The following is a 25814-nucleotide window of genomic DNA, read 5'->3' as shown; positions in this document are numbered from 1 at the left end:
CAGTGACTGGGGAGGTAGAAATGTGAGGTGTTAATGGATGTGATTGAGGCATGGGTCAGGGGGCATCACAGTTTGGTCATGGCTTACAGGAAGGCCAAGTGTTTACAATGGACAGCAGCAATCATGAAGAGTAGCAGCTCGGCAGCTTAGTCCAATGTTGGGATAGGAGTTTATAGTAGATGATGCCACATGTGACAGGAAGGATGAATAAGGGTGGCCACGGATCTTCCATATCTGCCTTTCTTCCCATTTCCAGGCCTCATGGCATCCTGATTTGGCTGATACTTAGCTCTGTGGGTTTTTGTCATTAATCTAGTACCAACTCACATACACGCTTGTAGCTTGTCACTGCAGTGCTTAAGTGGGTAGTGATGCTCTCGAATAGAAGAAGAAATGGAAGGGAAGGGACAGGCATCTGAAAACTAGATTGAGATGCTTCATAGGAGGGGAGTGTAGACAAGTACAGACTTGGGAGCATCTACATATAGGGTTGGAGAAGCTGGCGTATGTAGATTGAAGATGTAGGGCTCGATCTCAGGACCCTGAGATCATGACCAGAGCTAAAACCAAGAGTCAGATGCCCAACCAACTGAACCACCCAGGTGCCCTCTCTCTAGAGTTTTAAAAAGTATTCTCTCTCTGGTTCCATCTGACCTCTCTAGCCCTACTTCTGCCAGTCCTATTTTTGCCTCCTCCTCACTGAATCTAAATAGGTTCCCTGGCACCTAGATTATCTACTACAATCTGTTATTCTATTTCCCAACCATACTCTGTACTTTCCTTCCTCTCATAGTTCTCTTTTTCCTCTTCTACCTGGTGAAATTCTTCTCATTGTTCAGTATATGTTTATATGGCCCCATTCTCAGGCAGATATAATCATTGCTTCCTATGCTTCCCAAAGTATTTTGTGCATAACATCCTTTACACAATTTAAAAAGTGACTTATGAGTCTACCTGATAGAATTTACCAATAAGCTAAATTTTTCCTAAATTTTAATATGCATCAGAATCTCTTAGATGCCCCAGGAAGTTTGATTCTGTAGATTTGGGGTTGAGCCTAGGAATCTGCTCCTCTACTTACCCAATAAGTATGTTAGTTACTTCTGATAGAGGTTGTCCAAGGACCAATTAATCAATAAATTCCTTCAGGGCAAGGGGTGCAGTTTACCCACTTTTGTGTTTTCGGAGCCAGTCATGTAGATGGTGCTAAGTAAATGTTTCTAAAATGAATGGTTTAGTGAGGAAGGTCTTCTAGCATATAGTGTTTGAGTTGAGATTCAAGTTCTTTAAAAGGTGTAAGACATAGCATAAGACATTTCTCAAGTTGTTTTCAGAACACTACCTTTAGGACATGCCTTGTGGAAAAGAGTTTTTGGTGGTCAGATGCTTTTGGAAAATGCGGCCTATTGGATCTGCACCTTCCACTTTCTTTTTTTTTTTTTTTTTTTAAAGATTTTATTTATTTATTTGAGAGAGAGAGACAGTGAGAGAGAGCATGAGCGCAGAGAAGGTCAGAGGGAGAAGCAGACTCCCCATGGAGCTGGGAGCCCGATGTGGGATTCGATCCTGGGACTCCGGGATCATGACCTGAGCCGAAGGCAGTCGTCCAACCAACTGAGCCACCCAGGCATCCCACCTTCCACTTTCTGAAGGCACACTAGCATATTCAGCTTCTGAGAAGTTCTGCGGCAAAGAAAACCTTTAACCCCAGACATACAGAACTTTTTCACTAAGTGTTTCCCCCACCCTCATTTTCAGATAATACCTTTTCATATCCTGTAGAACTAAATGTTCTGAGGTATTCTCTTTGGGAACTATTCACATAAGCAAACATAGAGCCAGAATTGGCAGGTTATGCAGGTGATCTGTACTTGCCTAGGCTGTTCTAGAAAATAAGAAATAAAGGAACTGGGGAATAGTAAGGGAAAGACATTTTTTCATAGTAGTCCGGATTTTTGTCTTTTATAGTTGCTCTAAATTGTCATGTTTAGTTAGAAGTTTTGATGCTTTTCAGTAGTGAGAAGTAACTTAAAAGCAGTAAAGATGGGTTTGAGAATGGAAGGCTTGGATTCAGGTAATGACTATTGAAATGCAAAAGAAGATAGTAAAGTACAAGATGGATCAAAGAGTGCAGAATCTGGTCACTAAATCTGGAAAAAGGATTTGGATATTTTAATTCAAAGTTCTAAGTAGCTTGCATACTTTTTGGCTATATAATTAGACTACTAAAGAGAGAAACACATTGTATCATTGACAGTTGAAAAGATGTGTAACAGAATAGTTCCTGTAAGTTTTCAATATTTGATTTTGTTTATTTTGTTTGTGGTTTGTATTTCTTCTAGTAGGATAAAATTTATCACAGTGGTTTATCGTCTATATGGAAATAAAAATTATTAAATTGATTATCATAGACAAAAAAAAAAGTTTTTCTGGAAAAATTAGATTCTTCTCTTTAATGAAATGGGAAGCTGTAGGACATGTGCTCAGCTCTGCATGATTCCATTTGAGAGGCTTGTTTATCAGAAACTGGTTAGTGCTGTCAAAGCTAGGCACATCTTTATATTATAATGCATTTAATTTAGACTGTGGGGAAATTCTCTGATACTATATATTATGAAGCATGTACCTTAGGTTTTGAGAGTCATAGAATATTTATACTTAAGGTAAAATAGAAAGTCTGCTTTTTTCACTCATTTATACTGGAGGGCTTAAAATAATTATCAAGGAGACTTTTTATTATAAGATTAACATTTTTTGTAATAAGTTAACTCCCATAAAACATTTTACAGTGCTTCCTGCAATGGTAATGTTCATATCCCGTGAGCAGAGTTAGTTTGGAGACTTAGACCTCTACCACTGAACCCATTTCTTGAAAAATAAGGTGGTACAATTGATGACAGAAATGAATATCAGAAAGCTAAGTAAAAGCAGAGAAATCTTTCTGATAGGGCCTTAATACTTTTTCCTTTTTTATTGCTTTTTCAGACAAATGACCATGGAAACAATTGAATCTCAGCAGGATGGAAGTGTAACAGATTCTGTGGCTGAGAGCGAATCTGCTCATATGCAGACCCAGACTGGTCAAAATTCAATCCCTACTTTAGCTCAGGTAAATTTAATGTAGGCAATAGGCAGGCACTGATGAAAGGGAAACTCTGTGGAAATAAGCATGTGCAGATTCTGTTTTCTTGAAGTTGATCTTAAGTTTACACTGTTCCCTGGTTATCAGCCATTCTTACTGATTTGATTTCAGAGAGACGATATGTATTTGAGTTACTTTGCCTCGTAACGGACACTTTGCAGTGCTCCCTCCACTACCACTGCTATGCAAAAGGAAAAACAAAAAACCTGCCCACATATGTAACCCTCAAATTACTGTTTCAGAAGGTTGGTAATTCCAAGTTGGTATAGTCTTAACTTCTCAGCTGGAAATACTACAGAAATCTTACATTTGCCTAGTATATATTTGGTTTGAGCTTTGCTTCCTTTTTAGCTAGGTCTTTTTGAATTGGTTTCATTTAGAGACCACCAGTATGAGTTAGTGCCTGATTTTCAGCTCTTAAAACCCATTTCTGAGATATATATAAAAATATGTAGTAAAAGCAAACACATTCATTTTTTTTTTTAAGATTTTATTTATTTGACAGAGAGAAATCACAAGTAGATGGAGAGGCAGGCAGAGAAAGAGAGAGAGAGGGAAGCAGGCTCCCCGCCGAGCAGAGAGCCTGATGCGGGACTTGATCCCAGGACCCTGAGATCATGACCCGAGCCAAAGGCAGAGGCTTAACCCACTGAGCCACCCAGGCGCCCCAAAAACATTCTTTTATTTAGTTTGTCACGTATTTTTTGAGTACCTACTGGCTCTCAGCACTATTTAGATACATGGAGAAATGTAGTTTTTGGTCTTAAATATCTCATGGTTTAGTAGGGAAGGTAGGTACTTGGATGATAGCTCCAACAGTATAAGAAGTGCTATAAAACGTTAGGAGGGAGCAGCCAGGTGACCAGGAGTACTTTATGGAGGAGTTGCTTTTGAACTAGATATAAAAGATCAATAGGAGTTTACCACGTGGACAAGGATAGGGAAGCATATTCTAGGCCAGGGAAAAGAGTGTGCAGAGGCACAAAGCCAGACTGTCCGGAAACTATGGGTAGAGGGGCTAACTGGAGCCCAACATCTGGGCTGGGAAGTCGTGCTGGTTAATGTAAGCAGAGATTGTATACATTTGAGACTGTAGAGTGTCCTGGATACTAAATATTCTTGAAGCACAGTGTTCCCTGTGTTTAGAACACTAATATTTGTGTGGACTATATAGGGGGTTGGATTGGAAGTCAACCAGCCAGTTGTGGAGAAACCTTTTGTATGGAGTCACAGTAGTGTGGGATACAGTGCAGTCATGAGATTTTCACAGCATCTTGAAGGGAGGAGAGAGAGGACTCATATGGCTGACTGGAGGTCCAGGTTCTTCCTGGGTTGTCTTAAGCCAGACAGGTTCCTATGAGGTCTCTTCTTTCCCAAGACTGGCCCCAAACACCCAGCCTGCTTTTCTTTCCTCATAAGAGCTCCCTGAGGGTTTTCTCACAAGTATTCTGTGGAGCTGCATCTCCCTGGCAACACCCTTCTTTGTTACCCTAGAATGCAGGCATGCAGATCTTTTGCTATTTAAAGGGGTGAGGAGAGCAGCCTTTTTCTTATTAAAAGAATGTATGCTCATTGTAGAAAATTACAAAATATGTATTATTATAAAGAAGAAAATAAAAACTACCCATAATCTTAACATCCAGAGATTTTGGGTATATGTGTTTTAGTCTTAGGGTCTTATGAAAAGAATACAATACACATATCTTTTTTTATAAATTTGCCATCTTCTAGAGTTTTTATCACTCTGATTCCTGATCTTTAATTCTGCCCTTCTTTGCTGCAGTGGTAGTTGAAAGCAAATCTTCCTTTTGCGTCCATTCCCCTCCTTTTAGGTCCTGGCTCACTGACCTTCACATAGCTTTCTCTCCCTCTTCTGGGCCTGCACAGTCAAAACAATATATCTCCATTGTTTAAAAATGATAATTTGCAATCCTGAGGACTTTAGCTGACAACCAGCTCTGTGAGCGTCAGTCAGAAGTTACTAAAGAGTTCCAGTAATATGAAGTTTGAAAAATAACCTCTGATTTATGAGCGTTTGGAATTGAATAGGAGTCCAGTGAATAGAAACTAGGTTTTCATAGCTAGGAGAAGAAGTAAGAGGGAGAGGAGGTAGAAATTGGAAGGATAGATTCTTCAAGAAATTTTTCTGTGAAATAATAGAGAAAGATGAGTCTGTGAAACAAAGGGGTGAGGACAGGAGTGTGGCAAAGAGAAGTGTTTTGAGGAAAGTGGAAGGAGAGAGAGACATGAGAAGGCTGAATCAGATCTAGGAAAAAACCTGTGGTTTGCATTTATAAAGCTTTCTTCTTTAAAAATCTCAAATTCAATGTTGGTATTTACTAAATCTGGAGAGCAAGCTCATGGATTTGCTATGGTATTTATTTTCTATATATCTTAAGGATCTGATCAAAGGATAAACAGTGGTTTTTGTCTTTCACATATTAGGAATGTTGAGAGATTAAGAAGTAATCTGTGTGCTGATACATTGATTACTTTGGTTAACTAAGAGTTATCCTCTGTGCCATGCACGGATCATGATTTTTTGAAAAATTAGGACAAATTCTTAGCAGTCAAAATTTTCTAAACTTAATTAGATTCTAAACGGTTAGGTTCTTATGATGCCTGAAGCTGTTAAATTGTGAGTATTTGTTATGATGTGATATTATGTGATAAAAGCATTAGGAAATCAGATTGAAATCTTTATTAAACCTATAATGTAGCTGGTGGTGGGTATTATGGAAGGCATGTATTGCATGGAGCACTGGGTGTGGTGCATGAACAATGAATTCTGTTACACTGAAAAGAAATTTAAAAAAAACCTATAATTTATGCTAAAAGTGACTCTTTTGAATAATTCCTGATGTCCTAGTATACTTGATACTTGTTTCATTTTTTTCAGAAAGGATGGTTTGGTATAGGTAGGACTTTATAACACTTAATTTCCTTTTTACATGGTCAAATTATTATTAACTAGTGTGGGCACAAAAGGTGTGACAAAAAGATTCAGTCAGTTTCATCCTTTGCATCTGGTCATTTGAGAGTAGTAGTTTTGAGCACCATGGACTTTCTAAAGCTTCCCCCTATCAGGGTTACTCTGAAAATCCATCACATTCAGGAAAATCTGACAACTCAAGGCTGCTCTTGGCCCTCAGACCTCCGTGTGCACCAAGAGAGGCTAGAGTTTTAAGTTTCCAGTTATTCTGTTTTATAACTTCCCAGATATAAATGGAATCTTTCCCTTCTACCTGCAGTCAAAAGTAAATAGAAGTCACAGTGGTGATAATGTCAAAGAGCTGAAAGCAGGATTTGCCTTAAACAGATCCTGAGGGTGGCAGATAGTTGAGGTTAAATCGTGACTTGGCTTTCTTCTTGCTTGAGATATTTTTTATGTTGATTTATTTTTAATTGAAGCTGCTTTCTTGTTTGTTAAGTATATATATTGCTATGTAAGACTAGTTTCTATTCCCCCGTGCCCCTGGAAAAACAATTGGTAATAAGTTGGAGAGTTTATTTTAAATAACCAAGCCAGAAGGAAACCTTGTCCAAAAGCCAAAATGGTGAAAGCAAAAAAAAATATATATATATATATACACACACACACACACACACACATATATGTGAGTTATATGCAAGTAGTTTTAAATAGCCACATATCCTCTGGAAATAATATAATTCTTAAATGGGTAATTAAACTTTCTTTTCTTTCATTTTTTTTTTTTTTAAAGATTTTATTTATTTGACAGAGATCACAATTTAGGCAGAGAGGCAGGCAGAGGGAGAAGCAGACTCCCTGTTGAGCAGAGAGCCTGATGTGAGGCTGGATCCCAGGACCCTGGGATCATGACCTGAGCCAAAGGCAGTGGCTTTAACCCATTGAGCCACCCAGGCACCCTAAAATTTCTTTTATAATGTAAGATTTCAAACATGTACAAGGTAGGATAATGCTATGGATATAAATTTATGTATACATAAACTTGATAATTACTAAGATTTTGTAGCCTCATCTATCTTCTTTTTTTTCTGTTTGTTAAAGTATTTTAAGCAACTCTGCAGATCTCAGACCTGTCATTTTACTCCTACTTACTTCTGGGTATGTAACTTGTAAAAGATTATGGACATTTTTTTATGTAACCAAATGTCACTGTCATATCTAATAAAATGAAGCATAATTCCTTACAATGATATGCACTTCTTGTTCACATTTCCCCATTTATTTCACAAATGTGTAATCTACTCTGAAAGTAAGAGTAAGGACACCCTGAATTTTTCTTGTTGGAAGTCCCTTGGGAGTTGTCAATGTCTCCAGAAGATCTGGATAGGCAAAGTAATCCTCATGGAGCCACTGGAAAGGATGTGCTTTAAAACCAGCTTTCCAGGGGCACCTGGGTGGCTCAGTGGGTTACAGCCTCTGCCTTCAGCTCAGGTCATGATCCCAGGGTCCTGGGATCAAGACCCACATCGGGCTCTCTGCTCGGCGGGGAGCCTGCTTCCCCCCGCCCCCCTGCCTGCCTCTCTGCCTACCTGTGATCTCTGTCTGTCAAATAAATAAATAAAATCTTAAAAAAAAAAAAAAAAAAACAGCTTTCCAAAGTTTCATGCCAAGTAGCTGCTGCTGAAGCCTGTGGGCACCTCACCTCTCAAAGCTAAATAACTCTTTTTTATAAATGACCAGTTCTCTAGGTGTCAGCAAAGGTGAAAGAAGCAAAAGCAGGGAGTCCTAGAGCTTGAAGGAAGCTCTGGAGATTATCAGGGTCAGCACAGTGCCTCAAGAGAATTTGTTCTAATATAAACGTTAATCTTCCCACAGACCTGTGTGGTTTTGGAAATGAGATTATAGGGAGCAGAGAAAACTACTTGGGAATGTTGTTCAAGGATTATACTCTGCTAATCTCCTTTTTTATGCGTCTGTTCTAAATGCAAATAGTATGTAAAGGAGCGCCTCAGAATAAAGCCAGCCTTGGCATGCAGTGAGGGAATGAAGTAGGAATGATTTAACAAAGGATACATTTTAATGTATGAGTTGTATGTTTTCTGTTTCAATCTGGTGGGAAATTAGAATGACGTTTCTCATTACTTTGTGCCAAAATTCCATTTTGGCCTGTGCCAAAAATCCATCTTCTTGGTCCTAAGTAGGACCAGGAAGGATGTGGATGGCTATCAGAAAACAAAACAAAAATGCAACATTTGCTATTGATAACGGGTCCAGCAACATCATATTTGTATATTAAAAATGGTCTGCATTGTGTTATGTTGATCTGGTATATCTACTGCCAGCTAAGTAGATATAATTTAAGCTTAGTGTTCAATTGAATCTTGTTTTTTATTTCAACATGCTAATTCCCTTACTTGAGTGACTTTTGCAGAAAGAGAAAAATGTTCTTAAAATTTTGAGGTAAAAATTTTTCATTTCAGTATTGACTTTCTATTGCTCCTTATTTTTTTGTATTCCTTCCTCTGGCTCTTTTTCATTGCTTTAATTTTTTTATATAATGTTTTACTTCACCTAGAATTCTCTCTAAAAATGAGCAAAAGTTGGAAGAAAAAGTAAAACTGAATTTTTTTCAGTAAATGCTAACTCTGTGTTGTATGATGTTCTTTAATCAACTAATTCAAGGAAATATACTGTTTTAAAATGTAACTCATTTTCTTGAAGGTGATTCAGGGTATGAGGGACATAAAAGTAGTTGGTGAACTGCTAATAGCAGAGATTATTTTGTTCAGTTTGAACAAGAATTTGTTATATATCTGTACTTGTATTTTGTAATTTTGTATGTGATAACACATTTCTTTAAAGGTTATATTTTAGCTTTAGAATGCCCCCTATTTTCATCTTAGTGATAATACTTTGAATAAAATTTGATATTTCAAAGATAATTTAAGCAGATATAAAGGAATCAGCCAATTTTCAGAAAAAGATTTTGTTTTTATACTTAAAATCAGAAAAATACATACAAATTAGTTTTAGTGTTGGAGAGATTGTTAAAGATTTTCTGTCATTTATAATAACTTTCAATGGGGTTTGGATACTTTTTTTTTTTTTTAAGATATTATTTATTTATTTGACAGAGAGAGATCACAAGTAGACAGAGAGGCAGGCAGAGAGAGAGAGGGAAGCAGGCTCCCCGCTGAGCAGAGAGCCCGATGCGGGCCTTGATCCCAGGACCCTGAGATCATGACCCGAAGGCAGCGGCTTAACCCACTGAGCCACCCAGGCGCCCGGGTTTGGATACTTTTTGTTTGATGTTCCAAGTTCTTCATAGAGAGAGGTGATTTGTCACAAGCAATAATGGGAGAACAACTGAGTATAAACATAGTTACTCTTTTTACCCTTTTCTTTATGATTTCTTTTTTGTAGTAAAGTAGGGAAAGGTTTATAGGGAAGCTGTTGTTTAAGGGGTATAGAATTTCATATTTGCAAGATGAAAATGTTCTGAATAATCTGTTTCACAACTGTGAATATACTTACTACTGAACTATATAAATTAAAGATGGTTAAGATGGTAAATTTTATTCTACATTATTTACCACAATAATGAAAAAAGAACGACGAAGGGAGTAGACATTGAAGTTTGAAGAAAAAGTGTGAATTTTTGTAGGTTCTACTTTGAATAGTATTCAGAGGTTATTTTACTTTGCCTGATTTTAATATTTAAAGTTACTGCAAGCTTGGTAAACCCCAGACTGTTATGTTAAAAGAATTACATTTATTAAAGGAATTACAAAACACAGAGGCTTTTAGAAATTTTCACTCTATTGATTAATTACTATGACATCTTAATAGTGTTCTTCAGAAATGAGAGTTTTTTGAGTCCTGGCAGAGAAAAATCTCTAGTGGTTCTCCAAAAAGACATGGGAGAGAAAAGCCTGTTTATGGTAGTGAATGTATTAGGTAGACACACTATCAGATAAAGATGATGCAAGCAGAAATAGTTCAGGAAAAAAATATGTTCTATATAGCAGTAAACTTCTATTTTGGCAGATAATAAATACCTTTATGTATTTGGTATCTGATATGTTAATACATCGTGATAGGTATTGCTGGTGTAAGTTGGTCTCCTTGCGTCCTTAGAACTTTCTAGTTTTCCCTTTTTTAAGGGCTTATTTACTGCTTTTACTTGGTGTAAGGAAAAAGAGTCAATGTATACATACATATACACAGTTTGAATTAAATGTAGTTTGTTTACTTAAAATTTTAAGTATTTTTTGTACTATATTTTAACACTAAAGACACAAAATTATTTTTTTTAAAGGTTTATTTATTTTAGAGAGAAAGAGAGCGTGAGTAGGGGGGCAGAGGGAGAGGGAGAGAGAATGAACCCCAAGCAGATTCCTAGCTAGTCATGGAGCCTGACATGGGGCCCGATCCCACCACACTGAAATCACAACTGGAGCTAAAACCAAGAATCAGCTGGCCAACTGACTGAGCCCCCCAGTTTCCCTCAAAATTATTTTCCTAATGTTTATATATTGTTTTAAGTTAATACTTAATTGCCTGAATTCTTTGATTTTCATAGATTAAGATGAAGGAGATGAAGTATGAAGTGCAAGTACAGTGCTTGGAATGTGCAATAATTGTTTGCTTTTATCATTCTACTAACTTGCCTCAAATGATTAGAATGGTAGCAGTTAGGCCAGTGGTTGCAATTAGGCTTCAAGAGGAAGTGGCTTATGTTGTTTTAAAAGTATGTTGTATTAGGAATTCATTTGAAAGTAATATAACTCTACTTACTATGCTTAAATAGACCTTCAGAGGGTGTTGAAAAGGAAAGCTACTGGGCTGGGTACCTGGGTAACTCAGTCAGTTGAGCACCAAGCAGAGAGCCCCATCCCAGGATCCTGAGACCATGACCTGAGCAGAAGGCAGAGAGGCTTAACCCACTGAGCCACCCAGGCCCCCATACCTCTCATCTTTACTGGGAAAAAAGAAAGGTCGCAGTACATGTTCAATTAATTAGTCATCCTATATGCCATGGGGCATCCTGCTCTGCAGGGAACCTGCTTCTCCCTCTACCTCCCTCCCTCTGTTATGAATAAATTAAAAAAATAAAATCTTAAAAAATTTGTAGTTGTTTTATAAGCAACATTCTGATATGATGCCACGAACTTACTTTAAATGGCATATTTTATGCTCCTAAATTTTTATACTTTGGATTTCTTTTATTTATTTATTTATTTATTTATTTTTAAAAAGATTTTGTTTATTTATTTGACAGACAGAGATCACAGACAGGCAGACAGAGAGAGAGGAGGAAGCAGGCTCCCTGCTATGCCAGGGAGAGAGGAGGAAGCAGGCTCCCTGCTATGCCGGGGCTCCATCCCAGGACACTGGGATCATGACCTGAGCTGAAGGCAGAGGCTTTAACCCACTGAGCCACCCAGGCACCCCTGGATTTCTTTTAAAGGGATTTTTAAATATTGCAGGAGTTTCTTTAAGCCATTTTATGTCTGAAAATCTAAAATATAATCTATTACTAGATTTTACATTTCATATTAAGACCAGGTTTCATTATAATGCTTTTTTAGGTGCTTAATTCTTAGACTAGCTTGTGTATGAATTCTGACCTTTGGACTGAAACTGAAAAAACTTAAGGATGCAATTTAGTCTAGCCATGTTTTGTCACTGCTTCAGATTTTGACTTTTTTTTTTTTTTTAAGATTTTATTTATTTGACAGACAGAGATCACAAGTAGGCAGAGAGGCAGGCAGAGAGAGAGAGAGAGGAGGAAGCAGGCTCTCCGCCAAGCAGAGAGTCCAATGCGGGGCTCGATCCAAGGACCCTGGGATCATGACCTGAGCCGAAGGCAGAGGCTTTAACCCACTGAGCCACCCAGGCACCCCTGAAAAGTATTTTATTATTATTATTTTTTTAATTTTAAAAATTTATTTATTTGACACAGAGAGAGAGAGAGATCACAAGTAGGCAGAGAGGTCTGCATAGAGAGAGGGGGGAATCAGGCTTCCTGCTGAGCAGAGAGCTGATGCAGGACTCTATCCCAGGACCCTTAGATCGTGACCTGAGCCGAAGGCAGAGGCTTAACCCGCTGAGCCACCCAGGTGCTGGAAAAGTATTTTAACCTTCCAGATCATAGGATTAATACTTGTAAATTGTTTAAGTTCCAAATTCTTGACTAAATTATTTAAATGCAACAATAATAAGAATAACAAAAATGGGTATTGAACTCAGTCTGTGCCAGGCCTTTGACTCACAACAATTTTATAGAAAGATACTGCTTTCATTCCGCCTAGCAGTGGTGGAAAATAAGGTATAGAGAGACTGAATGAATAACTTGTCTTAGGTCACACAGCTAGTAAGAGGCAAGGCCAAAATTAGAACCCAGGCTATCTGGCTTTAGATTTAATCAAGCTCTCTACTCTTTATTGTAGAGTAATACAACCTATGTAATACATAGGGTACTCAGTGTTGAACTGGACCATATAGAGGGCATTGCCTTGGAAATTCCATAACAATTGAATTTAATAATAAAAATAGGTTATATATTGTTATTGTATATGTACACATATATATTATATATATGTGTGTGTGTGTTTGTATAGACACATAAGCAGAACTATGCAGTACATGTTAACATGTACTGTATATTGTTACTCCTTCATTCTTCAGTGGCAGATTAAGATAGTTCTATATTTAGATCCCAACTCTGTTTCTGATCTGGGATATGTGAAGAGCATTAGAGAATGTAAATTTTATCCATTTTGATGTATTAGTAATTGTTTCCATATAATTTCTGGCATCAGTAACTATTCTGTGTGTTGAACCATCACTCTGGGGCCGAGAGTATGATAGCACCCAGAGCTTTCAACTTAAGTTTTATGAGATGATGAAGAAATCAGTCCCATTGCCTTTGGTAAAATCAATTTATTGAGTCTTTTCCTGGCAAGAAGCCAGTTACTTGTTATATCCACTAGATATGGGGCCAGAGTTGTTATTTTTTATGTGTGGTAAGAAAATACATACAATCTGCAATCCTGACCAGTTTAAGTGTACAGTTTAGTGGTGTTAGTAGTACAGTGTTGTGAAACAGACCTCCAGAACATTTTCATCTTGTAAATCTAAAGTTCTATATCCATTAAACAAAAACTTTCTTAATACCCCTGCCTTCAGCCCTGATAACTACCATTCTACCTTCTGTTTCTGTGAGCTTAACTACTTTTAGATACTTGATATGAGTGGATGCATCAGTATTTATCTTTTTGTGACTAGATTATTTCACTTAGCATAAGGCCCTCAAGGTTTATCTGTGTCATACTCTGTGGTGGGAATTTTTTTCTTTTGTGAGGCTGAATAATATTCCTTTGTATGTATATACTACATTTTATTTACTATTAATATTTTTTAAGAAATTTATTTATTTATTTATTTTAAGATTTACTTATTTGACAGAGAGAGCTTACAAGTAGGCAGAAAGAGAGAGGGGGAAAGCAGGCTCCCTGCTGAGCAGAGAGCCTGATGCAGGACTCGATTCCAGGACCCTGGGATCATGACTTGAGCCGAAGGCAGAGGCTTAACCCATTGAGCCTCCCAGGCGCCCCTCTTTATTTTTTAACTAATTTGCATACCGAATGTGAACCTCAAATCCACTCCAAGATCAAGAGTCCTACAATCTTCCACATGAGCCAGCCAGATGCCTCTACTAAAATAGTTCTTAAGGGTTTTTGGTATTTTTGTTTTTGCCAGTTCAGTACTTTGTAGGACTTACACAAAGTTATTGATAGAACAAATAAAATAATTCAAGTGAATTAAAATTTGCTTCATAGACATTCTTATAAAGAGTTTTTTGTTTGGAAATAAAGATTAATATGAAGTTTGGGTAATAAGTGGTTTTAGGCATTCATTTTGTGGTATCTGGCTTTTGACATATATATTTCTTATCAATTATTAGAAATGATCTACATTATTGTTAAGAATAGTTTTATTATTTGTTCTTACAATAGTTTACTATTTGTTCTTACAAGATGTCTACTGGGTATATGTTCTTTTGGGCTCCTATCTCACCGAAACTTCATTATGTACACTTATTACTTGCATCTGACTAGTGATTATGATCAATTTTAGTTTCAGTCTTACTGAAGGCAACTATAGGATTGATATTTAAAAGTTCTGGAGTTAAAAGAATTTTAACTGCTACAAAGGTAATATTCATTTTCATAATGCTTTTAAAATATGATAAGTGAAACATATTGGTTAGAATATAAAATGATACTCCTACTGCTACAAATAGAAAACTAAAGATACTCTATAGATTAGGTAGGAAAAACAAATCAGCTAGAGCATTGTTTTTCAAAAGTTAATGGATCCCTAATTATAATTTATCCTCAAAAGATCATCACTGCTTATTGGAAATGTAATGAAAATAGACTGTATAATTAAGCATGATTTAATTTTGATATTCGCTTTGCTTTCAAGGGAGAATTTTTAAAAATATTTTATTTATTTGAGCAAGCATGAGAGAGAGCGAGCCTGAGTGAGGGGAGGGGCAAAGGGGGAGAGGGAGAAACAGACTCCCCTATGAGCAAGGAGCCCGATGTGAGCCTTGATCCCAGTATCCCAGGATCATTACCTGAGCTGAAGGCAGACACTTAACCAACTGAGCCACCCACATGCCCCACAAGGGGAAAATTTTTTTTAAAAGACTTAATATTCAGCCATTTATATTTATAATACCAGAAACAGTGATCTACTCTCCCCTTCTCATTTTATTTGGATTATAGATTTCAGATGGCATTTGTTTATGCTCTACACATACAAAAAGCATGTGAGGCAACAGCATTCCCATGTAATTCTCTTTAGAATTTTAACATGGTAGATATACAAATATGAGTCTTATGTGGTTAACTCTGTTATCAATAAATAGTTTCACCTGAAATTCTCAAGATAAATTAGGTAAAAAAAAATTTTTTTATAATTTATTTATTTGAGAGAGAGCAAGAGAGTGTGAACAGGGGGAGGGTCAGAGGGAGAAAGGGAGGGAGAAGCAGACTTCCTTCTGAGCCAGGTGCCTGACATGGTTCTTGATCCCAGGACCCCAGGATCATGACATGACCTGAAGGCAGATGCTTAACCCACTGAGCCACCCAGGTGCCCATAAAATTAAGTAAAATTTAACTGTACTGAATTTTGCAATCTGTTAGCCACACTTAAAAAAAAAAAAAAAACTGCAGTGGAAAGAAAGACCCTAAAATGAGACCAACTCTACATTTTTCATTTTGTGTTCTCTCTATTTAGTGCAATTAAGCACAACTTTAAAAAAAAATAAAATGAAATATTTTACATCTATATTCAAGTGTTCTCATTATTTTCCTGTTTTCAACCTTAAAAATATTTGAAATATTCTGTAAATACTTTCTTTTCCTTATAGAAGAAACAGATTTTGAAGAATCGTGTCTTAATACACAGAAATCAAGATAATTTTCCAACTTCATGCTTGTAATAGTGGGTTTCAATTGTAGTCCTTTAAAAATAAAATAGACAAGGTATAGATTTTATTTCTCAGGAGCAGAATTGATAGTGAAATCTGCTATATTGTGAATTCACATTTTTTCATCCTTTATTAACTGTCTTGAATGCAGGCCCAGTAGCTCTGTGACATTTGCAGCTGTATTGTGACATCATAAACCCCATCATAAGGGAACCTGGCTACAGACTGGAGGTAGTCTACTAGGTGCTAATCAAGTGCCATGTTACAACATTGTGAGGTTTTCCCAGTTACAAGTGTCATTATAAGGATTTTTTTTTAATTGCAAAGCCAAGTAAGGCTGTCAATTGCATCATCTAACTTCAGATTAACTACTGCCTATAGTGGGGTTGTTGGTGGATGTGGTGGCACCAGCATAATCTATGTTTCAGGCATCCTGTGGAAGAGGATTATTCAGGGGATCTGGAAGAAAAGGTAAATCATGTCTATTATGAGTTCATTCTACGCACTTTTAGAGCCTCATAAAAAGAGGTATAAAAATTATGGAATATAAAATACACCCGTTTTTATTTATGTTTTTAAGTAGCTGCCTACATGATTGTTAGAAAGTGATGAATATACTCCTAGATCTTCCTCTGGTCTTCTCCCTCTCTTCATTTAGGCTTTTTATGCAAATGTTCCCTCCTCTGAGAAGCTTTCCACAACAGGTATATTTTGATTAGCCTCCTTCCACACTACCCCTGCCTGTAACTCTGATTCCTTACCTTCATTTTTCTTTTAAGAATTTAACACCAGGGGCGCCTGGGTGGCTCAGTGGGTTAAAGCCTCTGCCTTCAGCTCAGGTCATGATCTCGGGGTCCTGGGATCGAGCCCCGCGTCGGGCTCTCTGCTCCGCCGAGAGCCTGCTTCCTCCTCTCTCTCCCTGCCTGCCTCTCTTGCCTACTTGTGACCTCTGTCAAATAAATAAATAAAATCTTTAAAAAAAAAAATTAAAAAAAAATTTAACACCAATAAAAAATGTTGTATTTGTCTTCAGTTTTCTGTATCTTTCTGATGGAGGAGAGCAGAAACTTTTCTTGTTCATTGCTATGTCCCTACTGTCTAGACTGGCACACACAGCAGGCTCCTGATAAATATTTGTTGAGAGAATAAAAGAATGAGTTAATTCATAAGTATGACCTGCTTTTGTGATATTTTTTGTATATTAAGTCTTAGAATGAAAATTTGATGTTTATGAGAATTTTTTTTTAAGATTTTATTTATTTATTTACTTGAGAGAGAGACACAGATAGCAAAAGAAATAGTGAGAAAGAGAGTATGAGTGGTTAGGAGTGGGAGAAGCAGGCTCCCCGCCCATTAGGGAGCCTTGACGCAGGGCTTGATCCCAGAACTCTGGGATCACAACCCAAGCCAAAGGCAGACGCCTAATTGACTGAGCCACACAGGTGCCCCAGAAATATTTATTTCTGCCTGCAGTATGCATATATTAGTTCAGATGAACTAAAGTTTGTGTCCCTATACTAGTGTCTCTTAGGAAAAACTATTCTCTTTTTCCAGAGCTGCTTTAGACTTCTGTTTGCACATTAGGAATAAAGTAATTATAATACTCTTAATAGATTGCTCGTAGTATTTCTGAGATCTTTGTTTTCTAGCTCTAAAGCATCAGTTGCAAAATTCTCCTTGCTTATTACCACTTCCACGTAGTTACCCTACCCTTGCTTTCAATGTAGCCTACCTAAAACTGAATGTGCCACCTTTCTTTGCCTACTTTTGGCTTTGGAGCCTGCCTGCATGTCCTTGAATCACTGCCAGTGTTCCTTCTATGTCACCTGCGTAAAATACCCTACTTCAAGGATGCTGTAGATTCCGCTGTGGCTCATGTGCTCAGTATAATCATATAATAATACTGAAATGCTAAAGGTAGGGAGCCACGTGAATTTTATTTTTATTTTATTTATTATTATTTTTTAATGTGTAGCAGTGAAGTTTAGCCAGTTTACCAATACAGTGATAGGCTTAGTAGTGATCACCAGTTTTGGCAAAACCAGTGAGTATACAGTGTCTGAATATAGAATGTCTCTATATCTAAGGATTTGGGTTTTTTTGTTTGTTTGTTTGTTTTAAGGATACATCTGAATTCGCAGCTTCTCAGCCTGTATTTCTGCAGTTTAATAAAAGAGTTGTCTCATGAGCTTTTACACTGTCCAGAGTTTGGACATAGAGAAGTTTCGCTGTAGTTACAGAATTCCTATAACTTATCTCCAGAGTTCTAGGAGTACAGTTTTGTATTAGTGGCTACAGCTCCTTTTCCACAGCAGGTATTACTAACACCAAGCCATTTTGATAGAGGATTTATTTAATAATTTAAAATCTTGAAAATTATACTTGAAAGATATTTAAAATAACTTGAAGCATGATTTATCTTTATCAAAACCTCACAGATCTTTCTTGAGTTGTTCAGTTCTTCAGAATATCTGATGTCTTGGGACGCCTGGGTGGCTCAGAGGGTTAAGCCTCTGCCTTCGGCCCGGGTCATGATCTCAGGGTCCTGGGATCGAGTCCCGCATCGGGCTCTCTGCTCAGCAGGGAGCCTGCTTCCTCCTCTCTCTCTCTCTCTCTGCCTGCCTCTCTACCTGCTTGTGATCTCTGTCTGTCAAATAAATAAATAAAATCTTTAAAAAAAAAAAAAAAGAATATCTGATGTATTTAAAGCTGGAGTATTTCCACACAGAAAATGCTTGTGGGTGCCATCCAGCATTTTATTTTATTTTATTTTTTATTTTTTAAGATTTTATTTATTTATTTGACAGACAGAGATCACAAGTAGGCAGAGAGAGGGGAGGGAAGCAGGCTCCCTGCTGAGCAGAGAGCCCGATGCAGGGCTCAATCCCAGAACCCTGAGATCATGACCTGAGCCGAAGGCAGAGGCCTAACCCACTGAGCCACCCAGGCGCCCCCATCCAGCATTTTAATCCACAGGTCCAATCTATGATACCAGTAGTACTCTTGGGTGTAATTCTTTTTTTTTTTTTTTTAAGATTTTATTTATTTTATTTGACAGATAGAGATCACAAGTAGGCAGAGAGAGAGGGAAGAGGAAGCAGGCTCCCTGCTAAGCAGAGAGCCCGATGCGGGGCTCGATCCCAGGACGCTGGGATCATGACCTGAGCCGAAGGCAGAGGCTTTAACCCACTGAGCCACCCAGGCGCCCCTCTTGGGTGTAATTCATATTATATTTCACTCAGTCTCTGACTCGCAAACTCTCTCTCAAGCTTTGAGTTATGGTGGTGTGGGTTGTGCTTCTGTGCTGTAGTTGAAATCACAGCCTGCTCAGTTTTTTACACTGTGAGCGGGGTGTCTAAGCTGCATTGGGATAGAACAGCGGTTTCCAAAATGTGGTGTGCGGAACCCTAGGGGAGACTTTCAGGAGGTTTAGGAGTACCAGACTATTTTCATAATAATGCTAAGATTTATTTTCCTTTTTCTCTGTAATGATATTTATACTGATGGTGTAAAAACAGAAGAGGGTAGGATTAAAGCTGTTGGTGCCTTAGCACGAATCAAGTCAGTGACATCAAACTATACCAGTAATCAGTGTATTCTTCACCGCCATTCACTTTGCAAGTTAAAAAAAACACAAATCGACACATCAGTTTCATTTAAACAATTTTTTAAAGGATTTTACGGATTTATTTGAGACAAAATACCGTGATGAAGCCGTAAATAGTACCAATTGTATCAAACCCTGATCCTTAAGTACATGTTGTTCTAATATTCTGTGTTATGAAATTGGTATGTTTACTGAAAGCATTTCTGCTGTGCAGTAAAGACTGATGGTGTTCTTGAAGAAAAACACTTGTGTAATTGTTTGAGTGTTGAAATGAACTAGCTGAGTTTTTTCCCATAGGACGTCAGTTTTCTCTAAAGAATAGCCAATAGCCAAAGCATGGCTATTCAAACTTGAGCGTTTGGAAAACATTTTCTTTTTTCTTCTTCTTCTTCTTCTTCTTTTTTTTTTTTTTAGATTTTATTTATTTGACAGAAAGAGAGATCACAAATAGGCAGAGAGGCAGACAGAGATAGGGGGGAAGCAGGCTCCCTGCTGAACAGAGGGCCCGATTTGGGGCTCTATCCCAGGACCCTGAGACCATGACCTGAGCCGAAAGCAGAGGCTTAACCAGCCTCCAGGTGCCCCTGGAAAACATTTTCTTAAAAGCAAATGAAATAAGCTTGTCACTTCAAGGAAAACAGTTAGCAGTGTTTATTGTCTATGATAAAATTCAGGCTTTTAGGGAGAAGTTCTGAATTTTGGAAATCCTGTATCTACATTGTGAGCTTGGTAGCTTTTCGATTTATAGTATTCTGATGAGATTGATGTTGGTTTTAATGAATGAGGTTTTCTGATAAAGTATCATGAAATACGTCAGCATTTGGGAGATCTGCTTAATCCAGTGAGCCAATATTTTCCAAATAACTACTGCGTGATGTTACAGAATCATGCATGAGACCCATTCAAAGTGCAGGATTGGTCAGTGGATTTTAATATAACTTGTGGTTTCAGATTCCCCATTGCAACTGATTTTTATGAAATAACCACCTGTTCAGTTTTGGTGTAGTAACAGAGAAAATTCGGTGAGGTCCAAATCTTCACTTATCAAGTAAAATCTTGTAACAGATTCAGTGCACAAGTAGGTATGAAAATTTGGCTGATTTCAAATAAACTAAACATTGAAAGAATTTGTAAAAAAGTAAAACATTGATACTCTGGTCACTAATTTTTCTGTTTTGGAAAATGTAATTATTTTTAATAAAGTACTATTTGTGTTAACATGTAGTAGAATTATTTTTAAGGTATAAAAATTTTTCAGTTTTAATTTCTAATATGGTAAATATTGATACATATACATATAACCAGTGATATGCTGGAGCTGGCTTGTGAGAACTGATTGCCTGCATCTTTTTCCAGCTTTGTGTTCAGTGTCATCTGTTGGTAACCTGAAATCTGCCATAGTCGGGGTTTCACATTACAGAAATCAGCAAACATTTGAAATCAAGGTTCTCTCTTCCCCAACACTGAGTGTTAAACATTTACGGCATCTGACTGGATATAAATCAAGCAAGAGCTCTTTAAGTCATTAATAATTTTTAAGAGAGTACAGGTGTCCTGAGAGACTAAAAAGTTTGAGAATTATCTGTGTGGCTGAAGGCATACCTTTTGGTAATTTGTCCACAAAGAGGTGGATGCCTTTTTATTGTTTATACAGATGTGTCTTTTGTGCTGCTTTGTCATTTCTAGAATAAATCCTTCCTTTTTTTTTTTAACTTCTGGTTGTTAAATGTATTTGTTCTACTATGGTATAATCTTTTTCTTTCCCCTAAAATCTGAGGTAGACAATAATGCTCTAGGGGCAGGTGGGATGAACTTGCCCATTGGGCTATATGTTGGGTGTATCTGCCCTTTTCTGTCTATTATTCAGGCCTAGCTCAAGCTGTGGCTTCTACACAAAGCCTGTACGTATTGTTCAGACCCATTCTGTTCTGTACTCCCCTGACTTTCATGGCCCATACAGTGGAGCAATTCGTTCTACAGTGTTTGGTGTGCTATTGTTTCTTAGGTGTTAGTTTTACCAATTTTATTTCTACCCTAGTGCACCTAGTACAATGCTCATCACATAGGTTCTCTTGCATGGATGAAAGATTTTTACTTTTGGATTACCAGAGAAGTTTGCTTTCTAAAGAAATGAGCTTATAAATAAATCTTACAATTATTTATTATAAGCCCAGTTTTTAATAATTGTTTTTAAGTGTAAGTAGCTTGGAAATCATCGGTGTTTCTTAAAGTGAGGCCCTATATAGAGGGTTCCTTCAAAGTTTTAGATCTTGTGGTTCTACTACCATTTGTAGCAGAAACTGGTAGCTTATTTTACTTATTTCATTTCCAAAGTCTTTGACTCTTTTAAGTAAGTCATACTGAATAGTGAGTGAAACAGTAAAATGAGGCAAAGTTTATAAGATTACACTGGCCTGCCTATAGGATTGAGTTGTTGACTAATTAGAAAACTTGACAGGTTTTGAATCCAGCGGGGGTGGAAGTACTGTGTTTTGCTATAGGGATCTCTGTTGAAACTACTCAGGGGTACTGGGAGATGGTTGTACTTTCTTTGTGTAAGCTAAGTGATGGTTTTGGCCCTTTCTGTACATGCTGTAGGTAGCAAGGAGGAAAACTGTAAGAGGGACATTTCAGATCTAAGGCATGCACTTTCTTTGGATCAGACACACTAAGAGCATGAGAAATCCTGGAATTCCTCTGGCCTGTGCCTTTTTTGTGATTATGGGGACATAAAAGTATGACTTTCATTAGTATAGAGACAAGGCATTAGCTTATCTCTGGAGTAGTACCAGAATATCCTATTTTGAACATTTCATTTATTAAAAAATAATTCACCATATTTAAGTTCTGTCTCCAATTTCTCTTAGGAAGTTGGAGAGGGTAATTTATACTTGGGCCTAAATAAGGATTCACTGTTAATAGTCGTGAGGTCGTAGTGAGGTAGTTTAACTGCTTTAGAACTTTGGGCTTGGAACATTCTTAGCCATCGAAGCATGGGAACCGAAAGTGAGGAGCATGGGTTCTTTAATATCTATCACATCAGAGAATGACTGTTCCAGGACAGTAACCACCTCCTAATGGTAAGTACCCCGTGAGTTTGTCATTTATTAGAAGCAGGTGAAAGGAAGGAAGAAATGGCCAGTCATAATAGTGAGTGGTATTTCTTTAAAAACAAAACAAAACAGAAAATGTCCAGCCTTAATCCTGAATGATGATCATTTTTGCAGGTTTCTGTAGCTGGATCAGGCACCGGAAGAGGCTCCCCAGCTGTAACTCTAGTACAGTTACCTTCAGGCCAAACTGTACATGTCCAGGGAGTAATTCAGACACCACAGCCATCGGTTATTCAGTCACCACAAATACAAACTGTTCAGGTTAGCTGCGTTCCTGGATGATTTGTCTTTGACTTTCTTCTATTTTTTTTTTTTCCTTTTATTAATTCATGTATCATCTTTTTCTTTGTGTAGCTTTTATGCTCAAGTCTTTTTATTAGAAATTTGGGGGAATTTCCGTTTCCTATGCAAAGTGCATTGTGTCCTGCTAAATACATGATTTGACTTAAGAGTTGCAGTTTTGTTTTTTGTTCTTAATTTACAGGGTGAGTAATTGCCAGATGAGTAATTCTTTGTGTCGTTGCTCTGTGCTCAGACTCAGATTTATTTAGCAAAGCTCTCCAATGGTTCTTAAAAATGTTTTGAGGATTCTTTGAAGATGCCTGATAAAAATAGTAATATAAAGATTACTGTTTTCATAAGTACTTACATTAGTTAAGTAGGTGGAAGTTTATTTTTAGTTCAGTATAACTTATAAGAACGATAGGATATTATTGTTACCTTGGTATTATGCTTCTAATCATCATCCCCTCTCAGATAAAACCTTGGTTTTTGTAGACATGATTATTATGGTTATGATCCAGAGATCTGTTTTTAAGTTTGTCATCAGAGTTGATTACAAATCCTTAACATTTCTTGAAGCTAAAACATTTTTATGCATCAGTAGATGTAAATTAAGTATGAATTTTTTAGTTTTTATTTTAATTCCAGTTAGTTTACACATGGTGTGATATTAGTTTCAGGGGTACAGTGTAGTGATTCAGCACTTCCAACACAACACCCAGAGCTCATCACAGCAAGTGTGCTCCTTATGGTCCATCACCTATGTCACCCATCCCCCTACATCCCTCCCTCCTGGTGACTGTCACTTATTCCCTATAATTAAGAGTCTGTTTCTTGGGTTGTCTCTTTCTCTCTCCCTTTTTTCTCCTTTGCTTGTTTCATTTCATAAATTCCATCTGAGTGAAATCATGTGGTTTTCGTCTTTCTCTGACTTATTTAGCTTTTCATTATTATACTCCCGATTGCTCTCCATGTTGTGGCAAATGGCCGTGTTTCATTCTTTTTATGGTTGAGTAATATTCCATTGTAGTATAGACCTCATCTTTATCCATTCATCACTTATGGACACTTGGGCCGCTTCCACAATTTCATTATTATAAATATGCTGCTATAAACATAGAGGTGCATGTATCCCTTTGAATTAGTGGTATTATATTCTTTGGGTAAATATTCAGTAGCGTGATTGCTGGATTGTAGGGTAATTCTATTTTCCAACTTTTGAGGAACCTTCACACTGTTTTCAGAGTGACCACACCAGTTTGCATTCCACCAACAGTGTACCAGGTTCCTTTTTCTCCACATCCTTGTCCACATTTGTTGTTTCTTCTGTTGTTGATTTTAGCCATTCTGATGGGTGTAAGTATGTATGCATTTTTTAAAGCATAATTTTCTTAGTTATTGAATTTACTTCTTTTTTCTTTTTAGCTCAGTTATTTTCCTTTAGATATTGAAATTATTTGAACATAACTGATGACAAAAAAATCGGTGAGGAAAACATAGGGGTGCATACATAATCAGTCTTGTCCCTTGCATATTTGAGTACAGTTTATAGCAGAATAAGGTTGCAACGTGGTATTTGAAGTAATAAATACACATGCATTAAAAGCTTAGTTAGCTTTGCTGCACAAGTGTCTTTTCAAAAGAGTAAGAATCATTCTTAGCATTGTCTCTTTTTCTCATAATGACCCTTGGTTCCAAGAGTCTGACTCTTTCTGACCCTAATTATAGCACAAGAAAATCCTTCCACTCTTTTTGAATTAGGACTTTTTTTTGGGACGCAGATATTTCTGCTCTAGATATTTCTGGCAGCTATTGGAAGAAAGTATTATCTTATACTCAGTAGGCTTTTTTGGGTTTTGTTAAGTAGGTGATTTAATTATCTTTGGTGTAGAGGTAAGTGCCAGTGGATATTGTCTTAGAATTCCTGCTTGTTGAACAATGGTTGTCTCTTAACCTATCCATGTGAACTTTAGCTATCACTTTTCTAAAGTGGGTAAAATAGTATCCTACCTCACATACGGGCTTTGTTACGAGTATATGAGAGATGTGTGAAAGCCTAGTGTAAAGAGATACTGTATGGTGGGGACATATGATTGTTGATTACCATAACATTTTTTCTAAATTCTGTTCACTGGTGCCTGTGCTTATGTGTAGGGTGGCCCTGACCAGAGATGCATGGTCATATGTGCAAGTGAACATTATGTACACCAGTGTGCTTCAAGAAGTATATATTCCTGCTTGCATTGTTGACATTTAAACAAGTTCTTTTGATTTTGCCCAAATCAGATTCTCCTGTAATTGTAATATGAAGAAAAGTGAGTTTTATAAACTCAAAACTACCCTAGCCCCTGAATGATAATGGCAAGGTATATTGAGAGCCATCACGTGATTGTAGAGATTCATTATTTTAGTTTGCAGACTTCCCTTAAAATCCTGTGATTATTATGTGACTTGAAAAATGAAATCATGCTTAAAACTCTGATCTTTAAGGAGAAGTTCCTTATTTTGACCTTCAAGATTTACCACCATCAAGCCCCATCTGACTTCTTGTCCTATAAATCCTAACTTTAATCAGGCTTGTTTACTTGTTTGCTTCTTTGAATCTATCTACTGTCTGTTTGAAGACCCAGCTCAAGTCAACTGTGGTATTATAAAGAGGACAGTGAAGTCCAGACACTTTATTTTGCCTGTCACTAGCTCACTCAATCCCCATTGGGTTTCTAAGTGTAGGTTTAGGGTGGGGATCTTAAGTCTTAGGTATCTTATATGTAGTCCTTTCCTGTGAAACTTCACTGGCCATGCCAACCACCTTCATTTGCATTTCTGTAGTATTTATTATCTGAGCCATTCCTGTCCACACATACCTGCTCTACAACTGAAATATGTGTGTGTCTTTGCTCCCTTTCCTAAGCCAGGTGTGCACTGCAGTAGTGCAGGTTCAATGTGTTCTGTTGCTGGACACTTTCCCAGCACCTGGTATCTAGACCCTTAAGCACCGTTTTTTGAATGAAGGAGAATCATATATTTTATGATGCATTTCAGAAACTCTTGTATTATAGGTAGCAACAATTGCAGAGACAGATGAGTCTGCAGAATCAGAAGGTGTAATTGATTCTCATAAACGTAGAGAAATCCTTTCACGAAGACCCTCTTATAGGTAAGTTATTTAAGTTTCCTACTCTAAAGATACCTTTTCCAAAAAGGGAGAATAATTATGTATCAAATAATTATGT

General features: G+C 37.2%; 1 protein-coding gene across 22 annotated transcripts in view; it reads left to right on the top strand.

Annotated features, from left to right (window-relative positions):
• Positions 1 to 25814, top strand: part of CREM (cAMP responsive element modulator) — a 71450-nt gene that overhangs the window by 15184 nt on the left and 30452 nt on the right. For 11 of the 22 annotated variants that reach the window (XM_082739725.1, XM_082739724.1, XM_082739723.1 and 8 more), the window contains exons 3-5: positions 2986 to 3109; positions 22414 to 22560; positions 25641 to 25738. In XM_082739725.1, the coding sequence (XP_082595851.1) occupies positions 2986 to 3109; positions 22414 to 22560; positions 25641 to 25738 (369 nt within the window). Of the gene's footprint in view, positions 1 to 2985; positions 3110 to 15815; positions 16051 to 22162; positions 22267 to 22413; positions 22561 to 25640; positions 25739 to 25814 lie in introns of those variants that run through there. The other 11 variants (XM_082739734.1, XM_082739735.1, XM_082739730.1 and 8 more) reach the window with 4 other exon arrangements.

Source organism: Mustela nivalis (assembly GCF_964662115.1).
Source record: "Mustela nivalis genome assembly, chromosome: 7".
Taxonomy (NCBI): Eukaryota; Metazoa; Chordata; class Mammalia; order Carnivora; family Mustelidae; genus Mustela; species Mustela nivalis.
The sequence above is the reverse complement of the archived record's forward strand: the minus strand, read 5'-3'. Positions and strand labels throughout refer to the sequence as shown.